The 20119-nt window shown below is 36.1% G+C and overlaps 1 protein-coding gene across 6 annotated transcripts in view; it reads right to left on the reverse strand.

Annotated features, from left to right (window-relative positions):
- Window positions 1–20119, reverse strand: part of REV3L (REV3 like, DNA directed polymerase zeta catalytic subunit) — a 127180-nt gene that overhangs the window by 6573 nt on the left and 100488 nt on the right. For 4 of the 6 annotated variants that reach the window (XM_087817555.1, XM_087817556.1, XM_016217485.2 and 1 more), the window contains 10 exons: window positions 18721–18839; window positions 14971–15112; window positions 13489–13733; window positions 12895–13003; window positions 10875–11081; window positions 6990–7099; window positions 5011–5125; window positions 3054–3191; window positions 1506–1696; window positions 605–851 (listed from right to left, as the gene is read on the reverse strand). In XM_087817555.1, the coding sequence (XP_087673681.1) occupies window positions 605–851; window positions 1506–1696; window positions 3054–3191; window positions 5011–5125; window positions 6990–7099; window positions 10875–11081; window positions 12895–13003; window positions 13489–13733; window positions 14971–15112; window positions 18721–18839 (1623 nt within the window). Of the gene's footprint in view, window positions 1–604; window positions 852–1505; window positions 1697–3053; window positions 3192–5010; window positions 5126–6989; window positions 7100–10874; window positions 11082–12894; window positions 13004–13488; window positions 13734–14970; window positions 15113–18720; window positions 18840–20119 lie in introns of those variants that run through there. The other 2 variants (XM_087817557.1, XM_087817558.1) reach the window with 2 other exon arrangements.

Raw genomic sequence — 20119 nt, forward strand, 5'->3', positions numbered from 1 at the left:
ATCAAGCTTTATCTGTTTGCCTGAATACCATCAGCCTTTCAAAAGACTGAGCAGATCTAATTCTAAACAGGAGATAAAAATGACTACTTTCCTAGAGTAACGTATCCCAGACTGTTACAGAATCGGCTCACCCTTCAGGCTTCTAATGAGTAAACTAAGATCGCTAAGATCCACACTGCATGTTTTACTTTAGTAAAATGCTATTTTAACATTATTTCTTTAGTCTGGTTTCTTCGGGACTCTGTCCAGATACTGCATCCTGTGCATTTCTTCAATACCCATTTGGAAGGAATTTTTGCTCTCCCTCGCTTATTTTTTATTTGTTGGATTATTCTATTTTGTAGTCCAGTGTTTACCACTGAAATACTTGTGAGATTTATTTCAACATTCTATAATCTGGCCAATCTGGAAGAACCTGGGAAGGTATTTGTAGGAAACGTAAGTTTCTTTTGGAAAATGAGGAGTGTGTGGCACCTTTGCCGGTTTAGATAGTAGAGCATCTGCTTTGCCTCTCACGGCACATAAATAAAACATGTACTTCTACTGGAAATCCTGAGTGAATCCTCTCTATAGTCACAGCACAGGTGCTATTTAGTAGACTTACCCTTGGTAATTCGTGATACCAGCTGAAGACATCAATACCAATAAGTGAGAAGACTCTTGCCAGGGGTGGAAGGATCTGCTTGGTGATATAGTAAGTGGCATTCAATCTCAGAGTCGGGTCCTGCAGGACTTCTACTGGGCGCCTTACCAGCTGGATAAGTGGTACTCCGGGGGCCCCATAAATGATCACGTAGGGCACTCGCTCCCCAACTCGAGGCTCGGAGCGCCGGTCATAAGTAAGCATTTTCCTATTTAAATCCAAATAAAATATGCACTCAGACTGTCAGGGAAAGGCACCTTTCCCTGTTACATTAAATGAGAAGTAAACAATGACGAAAACATGAGAAATCTACAAGGGGTAACTTTCAGTTAGTTATGACTTTTTTGAGAACTGTATACACTTCACTTAGTTGGCACCAAGCAAATATGCTGTAAGAATTTAAACTTACTCTGTAAATCACTGCCACCTGAAAAACAGTAAGAGCTGGCAGATATCAACTAGCTAAAAATGTTTTCTATCCCCTAAGAATAAAAACTAAATATTGTAAGTCTAACAATGAGATAAGACTGAGCTGGTTAAGATGACCTGATTCCAGAATGACAGTCACCATGTAGGTGTTCCGGGAGATCACTATTAAGGACTGCCTAGTGATTCTGGTGACTCCAGCTCTGTACCAGATTACAATTTACTACTTCAGTTACCCAAAGGGAGCCCCCAAAGAGGAGGCCCTTCTTCCTCCTTCCCCTTCAGCACTCACGAAGTCCATGGGAACCCCATTCACCTCAGCGAAGCTTCATGTGGGCAGGTGAAGACACAGTCGTGCCTGTGTCTGTGGACGAGGTGTCTTTTCATCTTCTCCAAACCATTCAACCCCAGGGCTACCGTGCACGCACATCATTACCTTGTAAGTTCAAGGGCTGGCACACAAGCTCCAGGTTTATAAGAGAAACTTCCTCTGTATTCCTTGGCAAAGACAAAGTCTTGTATGCTGGCCTTTCCTTCCAGAAGCTTCATACATTGTCGCTGAACATACTGTTTAATTAAACTTATATCTCTTGTTTCAAATAGCAGCTTCAGAGAACGCTCAAGTATCTAAAAAAAAAAAAAGGGAAAGGTTATACTCATAAAGATAAAATATCTCCTAGTGTATCATCATCACTGTTATATTTTCAATTATGTAACTACTGAATAATGTGATCTACCCAAACAACATGCTATTAACAATGGATAATTATTAGAAATTAGAAAATATTTGAGGCTTTATATAGCTTGCTACTTCTAAAAATAGAGTATCATGTCATTTGAGGAAAGTCATATCGAATGACACGCAGATGAAACATCTGCTACATGAGGAGCAACATGAAACTTAAGTTTTCTTAAACAGGTAACAGCACAGCACGCCAGGCACAAGAAGCCAGGCATGATTTCATGTATTGTTTTTTATTTACCCTGTTACATAAAAAGGCCTGATTCAGGTGGATAGAAAAAGTTTAAATATCACCAAGCAGTGAAATTAAAATTAGTCTTTTTATAGTGTCAGTAAGTACGTACTAACTGTGACAGAATTTTCTGTGCTGGAAATTTTTCTGCTAGAAAATGACTGACATACAGTGGGGTTGTGCAGTGGACTGAATTTAAATTAGTTCCAGGTGAAAGTTCTGTATCTTATTCTGAGAACTGGAAACCCCCCCCCCCCCACAAGAAGTTTGCCAGTTTAGCCTTGGTACAAGTCTGCCCTCGGAGAAAGAATGAACTGGATGCTGTTCCTTCCAGAAACTAGTATTAAATAATTCCTCAAATTCATGTAATATTACATAGGACATACTGACATTAACAGACTGATAGTCAATCTATTATGCTTTTAATGCTCTCATAAAACTTGGTGTGTAGAGTACTTTTCCATTTATGCCACTTATTTTTGGTTGTAGGAGTCTGGGCCTGAGTAAAGAAAAATATAATATACTATGGTTAATATTATCATAGCTGAGAAATTTAGGTAATTTATAGTACCATTCTTCAGAAATCTTCCTAATTTGTATTTGATAACCCAAATAAACAAAATTGCAGTTAGTCTAGGATGCATTAGATTGCTTACGAAGTATGTCTGTTGCTAGTTTCTCTTCTTTATCCAAAAGGTCCCTAGGTTTTGGGTGTTGTCATATGATAATATGTATCTGTCATCTCCAGGTGATAGGTAGGAAATTCTTATCACAGGTCCATGTGTTGTTTTATATGATAAAAGATAAGGTGTGGGAAGAAGAAACTAAAAACCAAAATCAAGTAAGCTGTTGTTTCATTAGAAATGAATTCTCAAACATCATTTAGTTCCTTTACAGTACTAGATCATCATACAGGCTAGTTTCTCCATCTAGATGTGTGCTTAAGGATTTTCGCCAGATCCTTTAGCTGCTTATTTCTCAAAGATGAAAACATGGTAGATAAAACTTACCTTAGCAACAGCAGGGCAGGAATCTCTTCTGACCGTTTCTATTCCTTTTGCGTCAAATACTGGGTCCTTTTGATCCAGTGTTTCATACATGTAACCCACATACCTTTTTTTTGTTTGTAAAACACAGGGCAAATATACCTGTGATGAAATGAACAAAATGTCTCTCAATAACCATTTTTTCCTACCGTGAATATATTTTTTAATGTCTTTCTCTCTCTTTAAACAATGTCAATTATAGAAAAATTCTGAATGTGGCTTAGGGCCCAACAAATTCATGCTAAAAAACTTGGAGGTGAAAACACACACAATGAGCTGTCTTAACCTCTTTATCACTTACTCTTTTACTTGTACTATCAATTTTGCTCCTATCTCAAATGACACTTGCTTTCTCAAAAGTCATCAATCGTATCTTTTTAAACAATTAAAAAATTGCTGTAAGAAATACCTACACATGCATTTAAAGTGGATTTCTAGTAGACAGTGAGAGCTAAGAGAATATACAATGAAAAGTCCTGGTCCCCCAACCTCGACTTCCCCCTCCCTAGAGGCATCCTCTATTATTGATTTCCTGTGTATCCTTCCAGAAATATTCTATGCAAATACATGTGCTTATGCACATAATGGTAGTTTACTATATACATTATTCTGCACTTTGCTCATTTCATGTAATAATTTATCATGGAGAGAGCAGTCGATTAGGTGAGGGCATCAAGTTATGTAACCAGTTACCTACTATGGGTCACTTAGGATGTTTCCAAGTTACAAGTACTGTCCTAACAACCTTGCATGGATTAAACCATAGGAAAATTCGTTGAAGTGGAATTCCTAGATCAATGGGTATGTGCCCTCTCCCTTTTTTTAACTTACCAAATTGATCCTTTCCTTTGCCATCAAGCTTTACTGATAATCACATTAAATGTAAATGGTCTAAAAATCCCAATAAAAAGGCAGAAATGATCAGATTGGATCTGATCAAATGGTGAGGATCAACTATAAGCTACCTACTAGAAATTCACTTTAAGTACAAAGACACCAAAAGGTTAAAAATAAAAAATGGAAAAAGATACATATGCTAACACTAATCGAAACAAAACTGGAGTGGCTATTTAATATCAGAAAAGTCAATTTTAAGACAAGAAATATTATCAAAGATAAAAGTATCAATTCACCAAGAAGATACATTTATGCCCATAGATTAGTCACCTTAGGATAAACAGACAAATTCCTTGACAACCACGTTATCAAAACTGACCCAAAAAACCTGAATAATTAAATATATATGAAAGATGTTTAATTTGTAATTACCCCCTCCCCCCAATAAGATTTCAGGGTCAGATGGCTTCACTACATCAAGCATTTAAGAAAGAAATACATGCACTAATCTTACATACTTTTTCTATCAGGAAACAGAAGAGGGAACATTTCCAACTCATTTTATGAGGACAACCTTTTTTTTGGTTTTGTTCCAAAAGTAATGACATGGAAGCACAGATGAGACTGACGAATGTCAGAGGGATGGAGGAGGGTGGGTGGGTGGAGAGGGAGAGAGTAACCAAAGAATTTACATGCATATAAACAAAACCCAAGGACACCGACAGTGGTGGGAAGAGGGACTGGGGAGGGAGAAGGGATGGGGTGGCACGGGTCATTGGGGAGAAAAAGGGACATCTGTAATATTTTAAACAAACAAAAAAAATGGTGGTGGTTTCACACCATTACATTTGGAGTGGTCTGTTACACAGCAATAGCTAACTGAAACCATCTTTTCATTTCTTTATGTAAAGACAGTACTTAAAAGATTTAAGAAAATTATATAAAACTAAGGGAAAGTATTTTAAATACAACACTTTAATAGCCTGTATACTGTTACTGATTCTGAGATTATGCTGAACAAGTCAGAAATGTCTAGAAGCTAAGAAAATTTTATATATGATCATTAGTATTAGATTTCTCTTACCTTTTCAAACTTCAATTTCACTGGTTTTGGATTGGTAGCAGTTACAGCTTCAGCAATTTCCTGACCAATCTTAAAAGACTGCTCCTTAGTAGCTCCTTTCAGTAGCACAAACATACTAGATGATTAAAAATAGAGTAGGGTAGTGAGGAAGTCAGTGTAAGAAAAGTTTCCCCAAGAGTAACTTTCCTGGCTAACACTAATATGAAAGAAAACTTTTCACCCCTTACTCTTCCTTATTAAATTGCTTCCGATCTAAGCTTTCTTGTTTTATCACACTTTCCTTGTGTACTCATGGTATATCTTATTACAGCTCTTTAAGACATCCAATATCGCTAGGTTAGTTACACATGGACCAGCTCAATTTCACAGCTGCCAAGAAGGTCCTGGGTCATTCCCAGACATTTACAGATTTGTATGGCACACAATTAGGTCAATCGTAAAATAAGAGAAAAATGTGAGGATAAAGACATGGAAATTTCCTTCTATATAATCTTACTGTTCAGATAGAAGATACTCCAAACCTTTTGTGTATATCTGAAAATCTTTTCTTATTTGGGATCACAGATCATACTATTTGGTAACTTTCTCCTTTCACTTAATGGTATATTGCGAACATTTTTCTTGTCACTTAGTTATTTTACATTATTTTAACAGTTGTACTACATTTCAATGTATATAGTATAATATAACCAAACTATCACTGAAAATTTAGATTAAAAATTTTTTGGTAATATTTCATATATAATAATTTGGCACACCACCTCTGTGACCTCAGAATAAATTCTTGTAAGAGTACTTTCTTTCTTTTTAAAAAATTTCTTCGTCAATGGTGTACACTAAAAACATGTTTTGAAAGACACTGTCAAACTAAGTTCCAGAAAGATATTTCTGAGGCACAGTCCTATAAGCAATACATGCAGGTCAAGAGGAAAGAATTTTTAATGTGAATAAAAACATTTCAATACAAAAAATACTCAAAAGTAACTTATAAAACAAAAGTATTGGGCATTTTTCCTAATATAATCTAGTTAACTTTAAAGTAGCAATTTACATTTCAGTATATACCACAATCTGAGACCCACAGAAACAACGGCTAATATATTTAAGTAAGAGAGATTATAAAATTGATCTTCTCTGATAATTTTAGTAGAAAGACATTAAGTAGTGAAAACAGACAACATCTTGAAACATGACTTTAAGATTTTTGTTTCTAGTCTTGGAGCCACATAAACCAACCTCCTATTTCTTGAAATGTTTTTATATTGGACTTTAATCCCCTTTGGATGGTTTCTTTAGAAAAGCTTTTTCACTGCCAATACTGGAGACAGTACTTGTCTTAGAATTTGATAGAAAAAGCTTAAGAAAAGGAGCATTACTTAAGGCCTTTAAAATAAATGATCTCAATCTGAATTAATCTTAACATTCACTAAGGCAGAACAAACAGACCTTAGGTAGCTATTTAAAATACGTTCTCTTTAGGCCCATTTGATACTCATTACACCAATATAGCCTTATTTTAAAAAATAGGCTATAAAATTTCCTTTTGAAAAATTATTTTTAACAACAGATTTTGGGGCCTAGTGGAACGTTAACCACAGCCTTGGCAACTGTCTTTCAAAAATGGTTTGATTATTTTAAGATACAGATTTAAATTCAGAGAGCTGTAGCTATGTGAGGAGTTATTCACATTAAAAGCTCTTCTTTAAACACGTGTACAGTTTTTTACAGATCACTATCTACTTGGTTACCTGGAAGGATGCTATAGGAGTCTTCACAGTCTTTGGTTCTAGACATTTACATTTTCTTGCTCTTAGGATCCTATCTGGTAAACCAGACCTGCCCTAACTCTGATCATAATAACCAGAGAGGACTAAGGTAGAACTCTATTTTAGGAAGGATTACCCTTAAGCCATTCTAAATACTGAAATGAAGATCTGAAGAGATGCAAAAAGACAACTATAAAATGGAAAGTTCATTACCTGTCAGTATCACCATATACAACCCTAGCTCCCCATTTCTTGGTATCATTCACCAGTTTAATAGCTCGTTCCAAGGTCTCTCTGGCCTTGTGAACAATACTATCACCAACCTGTTGGTACAAACACATTGGAAATAATTTTTTAACATAGCTTAGTAAAGTCAATAGACTTTTAAAATATAATACTTAGTTTTAATTACTAAACATTTCTGAAAACAAAACAAAGGGCAAAGAACATAAAAAAGAAACCAAACAGACATCATTGTCACCATTCTTTCTACACATACTCAAAAAGAAAATGAGGCGAAGAATTTAAAAGGACTTTATAACTGGTGTACCGCTACATTTGATTCCTGGAAGAACAGATCTTGTTTATTTAAGGCCTTCTTAATGTGCCTTTATAACCAATCAGGCAGGAAATTACTCTGTGTATATGCGTGAGTGTATATGCATCTTTCAGAATTTTGTTGGAATGTTATAATTTCTTTCAGTGTCATTAAAGTTAATGCTGAACTGAAATCTCAGTGATTGGTTATACATAATTTTTAGATAATAATAAAACAAGGAAAAGTGTATAATTATATGATGAAAAACATTACAAATATTCAATTTAAATCAAGTAAGCGGTTATATGTCTAACAAGGGTTCTTTCCTTGGTGAGTGGTGAGTCTTAATGATCATGGTGAAAAATGACAGTATTTAGCACTGCTGTTTCACTTATTACACTCATTAAAGCTAAGAGTTGGGGAAAATTGCCCAACAGCAAGAATGGAGCATTCTTTTCAGAATTTATTTCATTATTTTTTTAAATCCTCACCCGAGGATATTCCACTGATTTTTTAGAGTGGAAGGGAGGGGGAGAGACAGAAACATCGATGTGACCTGTAACCAAGGTACATGCCCTTGACCAGGAAATCGAACCTGTGACCCTCTGGTCCTTGGGCCGACACTCTCACCATTGAGCAAAACTAGCAGGGTTTTAGAATTTTAAAATAAGAATTATGTACTTTTTCTCTTATGTTAAGAAGCGACAATAGTTATAATAATTCCTCCCTTTTTACTGTAAAATTTTAATTACCTGAACTAAATGTAGGATTAAACAGTATTTAAAAGGCTGTTTAAAGTTGCTTTAAAAAGGAAATATTAAGTGTATGAACAAAGGGATAAAAACAAAACTGTAGCAGAAACTTAAAGGTGTCTCTCGAGAACTTTAGTGCATTAAAATTAGCTCAACTGTAACCTAATGCATTTAAAAAAATCATGTTATTTAATTGAAACTGAAGTTAATAAAATGTTTAATCTGTCATCTGTTGCCAAATTCAAACAAGATATATTTTAATATATGTGATGGCAAATAGCTGGATAAGTGAGCCATCTAGTGTCAGAGTAAAATGTGCTTTTGAGATACAGGCACATACCCTAAATGTCTGCCTCCTGCTCCCTGCTCTGACCCATTTAAATTATACCTGGAAGAGTCAGAACTCTTGCAGCTACCCCTGAAGGCCATGCAGTGAGAAGGATTCAGTGGCATGAAGGTAAGGGGGGAAGGAGAGAGGGAAGAGAAAAAGAGTGATAGTTAAATTAAAATGGAATCTGATACTTTGTGCCCTCGTTTCTATTGATTTTAGAGTGATGAATGGAGAGACAGAAAGATCAATGATGAGAGAGTCATTGATTGGCTGCCTCCTGCACCCCCCCTACTGGAGATGGAGCCCACAACCTGGGCATGTGCCCTGACCGGGAATCGAATCCTGACCTCCAGGTTCATGGGTTGACACTCAACCACTGAGCCGCAATGAACAGGCTAGGTTTAGTTTTTTGGCATTTATATCTTGCTTGGTATTCTCTGAAGTTCCTGGATCTGTGGTTTGTTGTGTAACATTAATTTGGGTAAATTCTCAGTCAATATTATTTCTTCTTTTCTCTTTCTTCTCCTTCTGGAATTTCTATTACATGTATGATATACCTTTTGTAGTTATCCCACAGCTTTAGGACATTCTGGGTTTTTCCCATTCTTTTTTTTTCTCTTTGTTTTTAAGTTTTGGCAGTTTCTATTGCGATTTCCTCAAGGTCAGAGATTCTTTTCTCAGCTGTGTCCAGTCTAAATAAGCCCATCAAAGGTAGTCTTCATTTCTGTTATAGTATTTTTTATCTTTAGCATTTCTTTTTGGTTCTTAGAGTTTTCATCTCTGCTTACATGGCCTATCTGTTCTCGCATGCTGTCCACTTTATCCATTAGAGTTCTTAGCATCCTAATCATAGTTGTTTTAAATTCATAGTCTGATAATTCCAACATCCTTGCCATATCTGAGTCTGGTTCTGCTGCTTGCCCTGTCTCTTCAAACAGTGACTTATGGCTTTTAGTATGTCTTGTAATTTTTTTTTAATGATATCTGGGCATGATGTACTTACTGGGTAAAAGAAAGTGCTATAAATAGGCCTTTAGTGATGGGGTGGTGAGGTGTGGAAAGGGGAAGTGCTCTATCGTCCCCATGAGTAGGTCTCAGTGAGCCTGCACCTCTGGACTGTGGACTTCACATGTGCTTCTCAGTCTCCCAGCCTTTGGTGGGATAGGATGGCTAGAGTGGGCTAGAGCATTTCCCTCCCTCCACTTGGAAGGCTAGAGCAGCTGGAGTTGGTATTTCTTTTCCCCGGGGTCACTTAGGCTCTGATAAAACTCCAGCAGGGTAGGCTCTGGTTAAATAGTTTCTCCTGAGGGCAGACCTTACTAAGAACAGAATGTTCTGGCATATTTCAAAATGGTTCCTTTCTCCTCCTCATGCTAGAAGCACAAGGGAATTTTCCTCCCAAAGTGTGGGAGCCCCAATGACTTGGTCCCCTGGAGTTTTTCTCTCTTAGACTTGTCTACACCCGGCTTCCGGCACTTCATTGGTTATAGTTCAGGTTTCCCTACCTTAGCGCTGGCTCCTGCAGAGGTTTGTACTCTGGTAAGTTGTGATTCTCTGTATTCACTTGTTGGTCTTTTTAATTTGGGGGACAGTGGTTTGCCCTGTGACCAGACATCTCTGATGGATCTAAGAGGAGTTGTTCAGTTTGTTCAGCTTTTACTTATTATGAGGATAGAGTGGTGACTTCAAGCTTCTCACATGCTGGATCTGAAACTGGAAGTCCCCTGCACAGGTTTCTGGAGCTCACGATGCTTACTGTGGGCTATGCGGGGATTTTATTCTTCCACTGCTTTCCCTTACTGGACTATTACACCTATGGTAGACCACAATGTTCTGGCCTTCATTTGACACAAAAATATCATTAACAAAACAAGTTTACACTATTATTTTCTCAATCACTAGTAAATTATTATAGTACTCTGATAACACTATATTGTATTCATGTCCAATTAACACCCTACTTTAGTAAATAATAAGAAATTAATCTTATTCTATGAAAAGTATCTTTCAATTGCAACTACCACTATAAAAGAACGGTTTTGCTTTGTATCTACTGGTACATGAGTAAATAGAAAATGATTGTTGGTCATTCTGACATTTGGTGAAGCAATCTATCATCAGATCTTTAGCAATACTTTGAAAGGAATTATTTAGTACCAAGGTTGTTGTAAATATTGCTATAAAAGTGGCACTGAAATCTCATGCTAATAGTTGGTTACAATAAGGTCATCAGATTATGTAGAAATATGTGTATGCTAATTTCTAAAATTATTGAAGACACAACAGTTCTCACCGAGCAAACGCACAAATCCCTTTGAGTGCATATGTATATAAGCCCCGGTTTGAGAAACATGATCCTATGTCATGGACACGAAACCCTTTAAAGTTTCAAAACAAAACACTGCTTTAATGAGTAGGTTTTCGTTTGACGGTACTTTAGTCTCTTTTGAAAAAAACTACAGAATTGTACCACTTACCTCAATGCATGGCATTCTGCCAGAAAAATTAGCAGCTGTATAGCCAAATGTGACATTTGCTATAAGCTTAAGTCCTAGCTGACGTGCATCGAGCATTCGTGAAAGGGCTCTGTCTTGCTTGTAAGCCTTCATTGACTGCTTCACCATGAGTCTAGTCTTCAAAATTTCTTCCAGCATTCTTGGTAGCACACCCTTTCTTACTGAAGGCTATCACAAAAGAAAAAAGAATGTTTAAAATCCCTCAAACACTGGATTTAGGTAATTAAGAAGGAAGCACAAAGTATAACAATGGCCAACTGTCATGAACTGAAACATACTAACAATAGAGTGGCCACAGGACCAATGGCAGTCAATACAATATCATCACATTTTCTTTCTTTTGCAGAGGACTTTTTTTCCTAAAAGGCTCCTGTAATGTTTATAAATCTGATGGAAGTACTATTTTGTGAGTTCAAAGACCTCCAGGGAGGAGGATGTCAACTAGTGCATAAGAAGAGACCATACAACAAGTTCAGAGGGAAATTTTGTTTGAAACTTTGATCCAAACCCCCACTCTTTCAGATAGACACATGGGATTTGTATCACTCATAACAAACCTCAGTTTTTAAAGATCTCATCCTAATGACCCCAGTAATCTGCATGGAACTCCATTTATCTACCTTGGAAGAATGATGAGCTGGGTTGACTCTGCTGAGATTCAAACCTGCAGTTCCAGGGACTCTAGGTATTTCAAATCTGATGCTTAGACCACTAAGCCATCCCCTCCGGCCTACATTTATTAGCAATCTGGAAGAGGGGATGAATAGTGAGGTGATAAAATTTGTTGATGCCAAAAAAAATCATTTGTATTAATCAAGACTAGGGAGAATTTATGAGAACTCCAGCAGGAATGAAAGCCACAAAACAGTATTAACTTTGAAGATGATTCACAGACACGTGCAAGGTAATAATGCATGTCGGACTGAACAATTAAAACCGCAGGTATAGGATGATCACACTCCTGAATATTAAAAAAATCTTATTTTCATTAAGCTTTACACATTGGGTCAAAATGTAGATGCAAGTTTAAAAAATGCTGTTAAAGGGAGATAATGTAATAAGCTGCTAGATGTGTGACAATGAAAACATATTCTAACCTCTAATTCATTCTGTGTACCTTTTAAAGAAACCATAATGTTTCTGTTAGGACATAATATATGTGGATAACGTGAAGATGTTTTTCCCCAAGAGGAATATATCATGAACTCCCTGGTAAAAATTTTCCTCAGATCTAAGTGGCTTATTTTAGGGTACTCTTCAAGCATAGTGCCCTCTTATGGTGAAGAATGATGCTACTTTTGTGAAGTACACCAGAATGAATCTGAGGGCCAGTGAGGTCCATGCTACATCAGCCACCCTACTGTCCCATGATTCTAGTACAGACTCACTGCTAAGGAGATTGAAAAGAAAGGAGAGGCAATATAATATTCTCCTAGATCTCTCCTATTTGTCTTTATTCATTTATGAGGCTTTCCTCAGCCTCTTTTGAGGGGAGATAAGGGAGAGAAAAAAAGAGACCCTGTTATTAGTTTGGGTATCTTTTTAGAGATGCAATCAATAAACAAGAATATCATTCTTTCTCAGATAGTCTTAATTTAATTTAAAATAATGTAGAACAATTAGAAGAGTTTACACATCAAAACAACTTAAATCTTTATAAGTTAACATCACTGTGATCATCAAAGTTATTTAAATCTGCCAGATTCTAACAAAGGGCAGAAGGTATACACGTTCATTTCTTTCAATATTTCACTGAAAACTAAAATCTAACAATTAAAATATTTTAAACCTAAATTCATGCAAAACAAGATGACCTTTTAAGAAAATGATTTCTTATAACATTCCCATATTTTTGACTTTTTGAGATAAGATACTCAGGCAGACTTTTTCCCCCCTGTATTATAGGCCAACAAAATCTAAACCATTTGCTTTCCAAAGGTTAAGCCATAGTTGATACCTTTCGTTTACAAGAGAGTATTACCTTGACAAAAGCTATTCCATTGGGGGACACTGTGATATCATGCCTAATTTGGTAAAGTAAATCTGGAGGCACTCTTAGAGAGGTACAGCCAAATTTGAATTCATCGTACCTGTTAAGAAAGAAAACATTAAGCAAAAACTTTCTCAAATCATAGAACAGAGATTCTAAACAATTTTAGGAACCTTTCTAATTCCAAAAATCAAACTATTTCTAAGAAAAATTAAGAGGAGTTGATAGCTGGAGTTGTAAGATCATAACCCTTCAACAGTTCCACTGAATGGTGATTTATATCAACAAATTAAATATAAGTCTCATTTAAAAAGAGACTACAGATATACATGGAGAGTGCTGCAGGTAGCTGCAAAGCTGATTTATTCACAATCTTCTTCATGTGTCATCCATCTGTGATGCTGAACCACATAGTGATCTATGTCAATTAGTAAGGTAACTAAAAATAATGAATTAACTGTGCTACAGCCCATTCATTCCATCTTGCTCATAAGGACAGTCTCAAGTGCAAAGAGACACTCAAAAAAGTCTAACTTTACTAAGAAGTACAAAGCACAACATAATTGTAAATATGAAAAAACTTACTTTCCCAAGGTCTCCACATGGCCAAGGCAGGTGGAAAAACAGTAGTTGTATGCAATCACAATAGAAGGATATAGTGACTGGAAATCCAAAACAAGAACAGAGTTGCTATAGAAGCGAGACTCAGGCTCCATAATTAGGGGGACACACTGTGGCGCTCTCATTTGGGACCTCTGCTGTACACTAGGTGTCACAGGAATATAGTTCATTGGTTTAGCAATACGCAACATCATTGATTCCACACGGTACTGTGAGCAGAGAGGTGGAAGTAGAAAGAGAAGAAGAAACAGTTTAAATATAAATATACCGGCCTTCTAAATATGTGGTAATCATCTGGAGGATGTTTTGCTCTTCAGAATAAGGCTGCATGACCTTCTTACAATACAGTTACATAGTACTGGTTATTCCATCAGCTGTTAGGTGCGTGAAGGGGGCATTTGTAAATACTTTTCGTAGTCCTATAACTTTTATAAAAACTAAAAAATATGTCAAAGGCTTATAGCATAAAACAATATTTATTGAAAAGACAAATACAGTTAGATTTTTTAAATATTTAAATACAGCTCTATCACAATAAACAAATGTAGGAGAGACAGCTGTACAGTTTGTCAACTTATTTAAAAGTTGGCCAATCTTTGAGAAACTGATTTGGGAAAATTTGAGAATGAAACTCAGGAGACTAAAGGTGGTAAATGTTATCCCAATTTTTCAAGAAGGAAACACAAGGGTTCCAGAATTAAAAGGTAGTCAGCTTAATACTTGCAAAATTAAACCAAGCAATTACTCAGGTTCCTTAACCTCATAAAATCATTCAGGTTCATATCTGCTATGAATCACTTCATAACCGCTAGGAAGCAGATGGTTTGGAATAGATTTAAAAAGCACTTGCAAGAATCAGCATGGGTTCACTGAAATTTTCTCATGTGGTTTTAAGGTATCCAACTTTTAAAAAATTATTAGCCAGCTCAAACAGTTTTTAAAATGTGTAGGGTTATAAGTAAATAAATAGATTATAAGCAATAAAATTAAATAAGCATATAGGTAATGCCAAAGTAGTTAGAGCTCTATTTTTGCTATAATTATTGAATTCATAGATTGGGGGAATGTTATAGATATAGAGTGATTAAAATAATTAAAAGATTTTATGAGGTTAAGGAACCTGAGTGATTTAATGTACTATCCCTGATGCCTAGCACAATGTTTATTTTACATATTAAAGGTATTCAGATAAATATTTGTTAAATGAATGCATGAAATCATTTTCAGCAAGGCATGTGACAAAACCTCTCATTGAATCTTTAGGAAATCAATTAGAAATATGATTTCTTAGAATTAAATCGCTTCTAAGGTCTCATTTTTCTTTAACATTTAAAAAAAAAATCACCTCAAACATCTCAAAAGTATATCACTCAAATAGAACTTTCAAGTGTCCAAAAACAAAAACAAACAAAAAATCCCAACAAAACAAACAACTGGATTTCCTACCTGTGAACCCCTTGTGAGTACATGTAAAAACTGAATGCCAAAAAGTCTAGCCATTTCACTGGTTTTTCCAATCAGGTCTAGCTGTTCTAACATTTGGAGATTTCCACGGACACGGCTGATGTAATGATCAACCATTTTCCATCTGTTAAAAGAGAATCCATGCTGTGAACATTAGGGAAAAACTGGGACACTTGAAATTAGTACTGTTTCCATTCTGCCAAAACATACATATTAGTAGTGAGGTTATTTAGTGAGTAATGATGTATATGTTAAAGTATGTTAGGAGATAAATATTAGAAAATTTTAGCTGTTTCAAAGGCATAAAACTTAGTGAAAATATGTAAAGTCTGAAATAGTGCTTGCGAAAAGGTGGTAAGACTAAGGATAATTATTTTCAATATTTTTCTTGGTGTTACTCTTTTTGTTACAAAAAATTAACATCCTCTCCTAGATGCCACTGCTGATGCAATACACAATTATAATTTATCATACCTATAGTCTTGTTTTTTTTGTGTGTTTTTTTAATCCTTGACAGAGGATATGTTTTTTTACTGATTTGAGGGGGGGCAGGGAAGAAACATCGATGTTACAGAGAAACACTGATTGGCTGCCTCCCATACATGCCCTGACCGGGGATCGAACCTGCAACCTTTTGGTGTACAGGACGACACTCCAACTGATCCACTAGCCAGGGCATCTATAGGTTCTTTTAAAGGAAATATAATTATAAAGCATAAGCTACCCAGCATAGGCCTGGGTAGGTGCTGAAATGGTGGAACTTAGACCATCTTGAGGGTATGGGGTATTTTGGGGAATAGGACATGTGGCAAGAGGTGGGCAAAAAATGATATATAAGAATTCCAAGTTCAAACTCATTTATTCTGAATTTTTTGTAAGGATTGGGTCTATACCCAGGAAATTAAGACGACAATTTCTAATATTATCTTCTTGAGCTACGTAACCCTTTGCTACCATGACACAGTATTCAATAACTATTCCTTGGATAGCAGATGAAATCAGAATGCTATTGTGAGTTCTCTAGATTAGTAATATTAGGGATTAGAAAAGATTTTATAGGCTGATTTAGGAACCTAATCATGAGACACAACATTTTACAGAAAAATGTGTTGTAAGTCACAAGCAATAAAACTTTGGGAACATAACTCATTCATATAAATCCAGAGCTTCCAGGAGACCTGAATTTAAGTTTACAAAAACAAAATAATAATAGTCAGGGTTTCTTTGTGCTTTACAGATTTAATACAAGAAATCCTTGACTAGCAAGTTCCTCTCATTTCGGAGTCAATTTACAATATGTGTGTGTGTGTGTGTGTTTCCTTAAAACACTATAGATAGCAAATGCAAATTAAAAAGTATGACTTACTTTCTTGGTAAGAATCCACTTAAATTTAAAAATACAACTCTCTGATCTTCCAAAGTGTCTCCAAAGAGAGAGCATGATTGCTTCATGTAACATAATCCTTTTAACATAAATGGTCTAATGTCTAGTCCAAGTCCCTTATGTAATGTTAGGTCAAGTTCTCTACTTCACTTAGCAAAAACAAAATTACTTATCATTTTAGATAATACCTAATTAAAAGTAGCAAAACATGCATTTATAGCACTCTGAACTTATAAACAAACCACTGAATGTTGTTTCAATGTTAAGTTTGACATCAAGTTTCATTTTATTTATTATTATATAACTTTTCTTAAGCAGCCAGGAAAAAATTAGAGAGTTCTGCTTAGAATGCAGAAAGCTCCAAAAGAATATCACTCCAGTCTAACAATGATATACAGCTGGATAATCGACAAAACTATAAGCTTTCTTGAGGTCATCAGAAAGTTGAGGTTACAAGAGAATCAGGAGAATTACACGGTGACAAACCCATCTAAAGATAGATAGGACACATAACCTATTTCATGTTTGGTAGTGCATAGGAGGAAGAGGCAGCTGCCATAAAAGCAGGTAAGAACAAAATAGTTAAAATTTTAATAAATTGTTAAAGGTCATATATGAGCTAACATGACAGTTTAGAATCACTGGGAGCTCAGACACTAGGGGAGTGTTTTTCCATAGGCCTCACCAAGTACTCATGAGAAAGACGGGCAGCAGGGCACACAGGAATGAAACCCTACAACTTCCTCCAGCCCTTCTCTTGTATGAAGCAAAGCCTTGAGTTGCTGTGGGACTGGCAGGAAACTCTCCAATCCTCAGGGTTTATGCAAAGATTCACTATCTCTGGGGAAAGGACAGATGTAATAGATGCTTGCTGCTGGGAGAGGGGCAGTAGTAAAAGCTGCACCTCAGGGAAGGGCAGGAAACCTCTCCTGTACCAACCATGGGCCTTGTACTAAGTAATGAGCAAAGGCTGTCTACCATTGGGTAAGGGGCAGAAAACTTTCCTAGAAACATGCTGCTGAGGGAAGAGTAGAAGCAAAAGCCATTGTCCCCTGGGGGAAGAGTCAGGAAACCTATTTGGGGCCAGGACCTGGTAGTGGTACAAAGCTGAGGTCCATCGCTACTGCAGGAAGAGCAGGAGTGCTGAGAAGGCCTCATCCCTCAGCTCCAGGAAAACGGGAACTGCCAAAGACAGACTCGAACAAACTGAGTAACTCTTCCTGCCTCCGCTATAAGCCTCGCAGAGTAACAATAGTAGTCAACCATTCAATAAACCTGACTTCGGAAAAAAAAGGGCACTGCATACATTGGAAAAGAGGAGAATGACTTGATTTTTTTTTTTTTTTTTTTAACCAGAAACAATGGAGGCTGGAAGAAAAGGAAATGAAATCCTTAAAGGGGTGGGGGAAAAAAATCACAACCCCAGAATTAAGATAGTAGAAGTATTAAAAAATAAGGGTGAGAGAATTATTTTCAGAATAAAGGCTGAGACAATTTGTTGCCATTAGACTTGCACTAGAAGAATTGCCAAAGATGCCCGGCTGGTGTGGCTCAGTGGTTTGAACGTCTACCCCTGCACCAAGAGGTTGCCAGTTTGATTCCCAGTCAGGGTGCAGGCCTGGGTTGCGGGCTTGATCCCCAGTGGGAGGCAGGCAGGAGGCAGCCAATCAATGTTTCTCTCTCCCCCTCTCCTTTCCTCTCTAATAAAAAATAAATCAATGAAAACATATTTTAAAAAAAGAATTGCCAAAGAAAACAATTTGGCAATTTGTTAAAAGGTCAAACAAGTAGCATATGACCCAGACATTCCACTCCTAGAGAAACGAAAATGTATGGTTACACAAAGACTTGCATACAGTTTTACTTCATAATAGCCTCAAACTAGAAACAACCCAATTTTCCATCAATAGGTGACTGGATAAATAAATTGTGGTAACTGAATATTACTTACTATTAAAAATGAAAACTACTGGTTTATATAACAGCATGGGTGAATCACAAAAAACATGCTGAGTTTCTTGAAAGAAGCCAGAAACAAAGGGGTAGATTGTAAAAAACTCTATACAAAGTTCTAGCAATGGCAAAATTAATCTACAGCCATAGAAGTTCAATTAGTACTTACCTGGGTAGTTAAGGAATAGGTAGGTTGACTGCAAAGCTAAACAAATTTTCTGGATGTTAGAAATGGTTTGTTATCTTGATTGGGGTAGTGGTTACAGGGTATAAACATTTTTCAAAGTCATTGTACAATACACTATAAATGTGTGCATTTTACTGTATATAAATTATACTCCAATAATACTGATTTAAAAAGAGATACTATTCTCTTCAGAGTTATAAAACATTACCTGTATAGATCTGTCTTGTTATCAAACCAATCTGATAAGACTCGAAAGGTAAAGAGGGGAAAACGCTGATGAAGAACGTGAAAGCTCACATTTTCAAAGGTGTAGTTAGTTAGCGCCACCTAAAAAACAAAAACCAAAAAACCCCAAAACTCCATTATAATAATGCTTGTATGTATATGCAAATTTGGTTCTAAAAGATTCTAAATATTACTTCCAACCTTTCACAGTAGGTATGAAAGCTACTTGCAATAATGATTTGTGTTACAACTGAATCATAATTAATTTTAAACTATGCATATATAGCTTACTGGACAGAAATGTTCATAATAAATTAATATTTAATTGGGGAAAAATCTGACCTGATGAGATTCAACTTGGTCATGTAATACTTACTTAATAGATCCCAGTTCTTACCACTTCTTTTTATATTCTATGCCAATACAAATAATGATAGACAGGAGCATGTTAAGCAAGTGAATTTTTTGTTCCTTCCATACTTACTGTTTGGTCCTTGATCACATGCCGGTTAACAGGATCCCACAGATTTGAGGATGAGTTAATCTAGTTAAAGGCAGACATTTATCCTGCTCCCAAGAATTACATCAATACTAAGACCCAATACAATATAGAGGTAATTTCATTCCAAAATCAAAAGAATAAAAGGCTATAGCAGAAATGTTTCCCCATCTTCAAGATATGTAGGTGAAAGCTGTGTTAGTGGGAAAAGAATTCTGAAAAAAAGTCCAAATTCATAAAACATACTTCTAGCTAGATGGTCTCTCCAAAATACCCACAAGACACAAGCAATTTAGACAATGACAGGTATTTCAATGCAAAATGGAAATTAAGAAACCAGCAGTCCCCATTTCCAGGTCAGCCTGGGATTCTGAGAGAGAGTTCAAACAGCACTATGCACATTTGTATACTGTATTACAATTTTAAAAATGTTTTCTTTTCTAGTTCCACAATCCAGTAAGTACAAAACAGGGCCTGAATGTTAAACTCATCTCAGTGTACTGACCCCAACTGGTCTTACTTTATCTTCAATTTCTATCTATCTCCAGAACAGCAGCAATGGAATGCAGTATACTCCAGAGTGTATACACACACACTTCTTAAACTTTGGAATGAGGCTATTCTAGAGTCACTAGAATAAAGCAGGCACTAACCCATTTTCTTGGAAATAAATCACCAAGCCCTCCATCCCCAAATCAATACTGGCCTGAAGTACTTCTCTCAAAAGCAGATGAATAACTTGCTTTATCATCAAATCCCCGTATCTGAATTACTCTTACCTGCTAATGATTTCATTTAGTTTTTTAAAATTTCCATTTAGTTTTATAGAAAATGGAGCCAAGCATCTGATCTTAGGTAGTTGCATGATTATATTAAAAGTATA

This window comes from Miniopterus natalensis, chromosome 5 (assembly GCF_054644295.1).
Source record: "Miniopterus natalensis isolate mMinNat1 chromosome 5, mMinNat1.hap1, whole genome shotgun sequence".
Taxonomy (NCBI): domain Eukaryota; kingdom Metazoa; phylum Chordata; class Mammalia; order Chiroptera; family Miniopteridae; genus Miniopterus; species Miniopterus natalensis.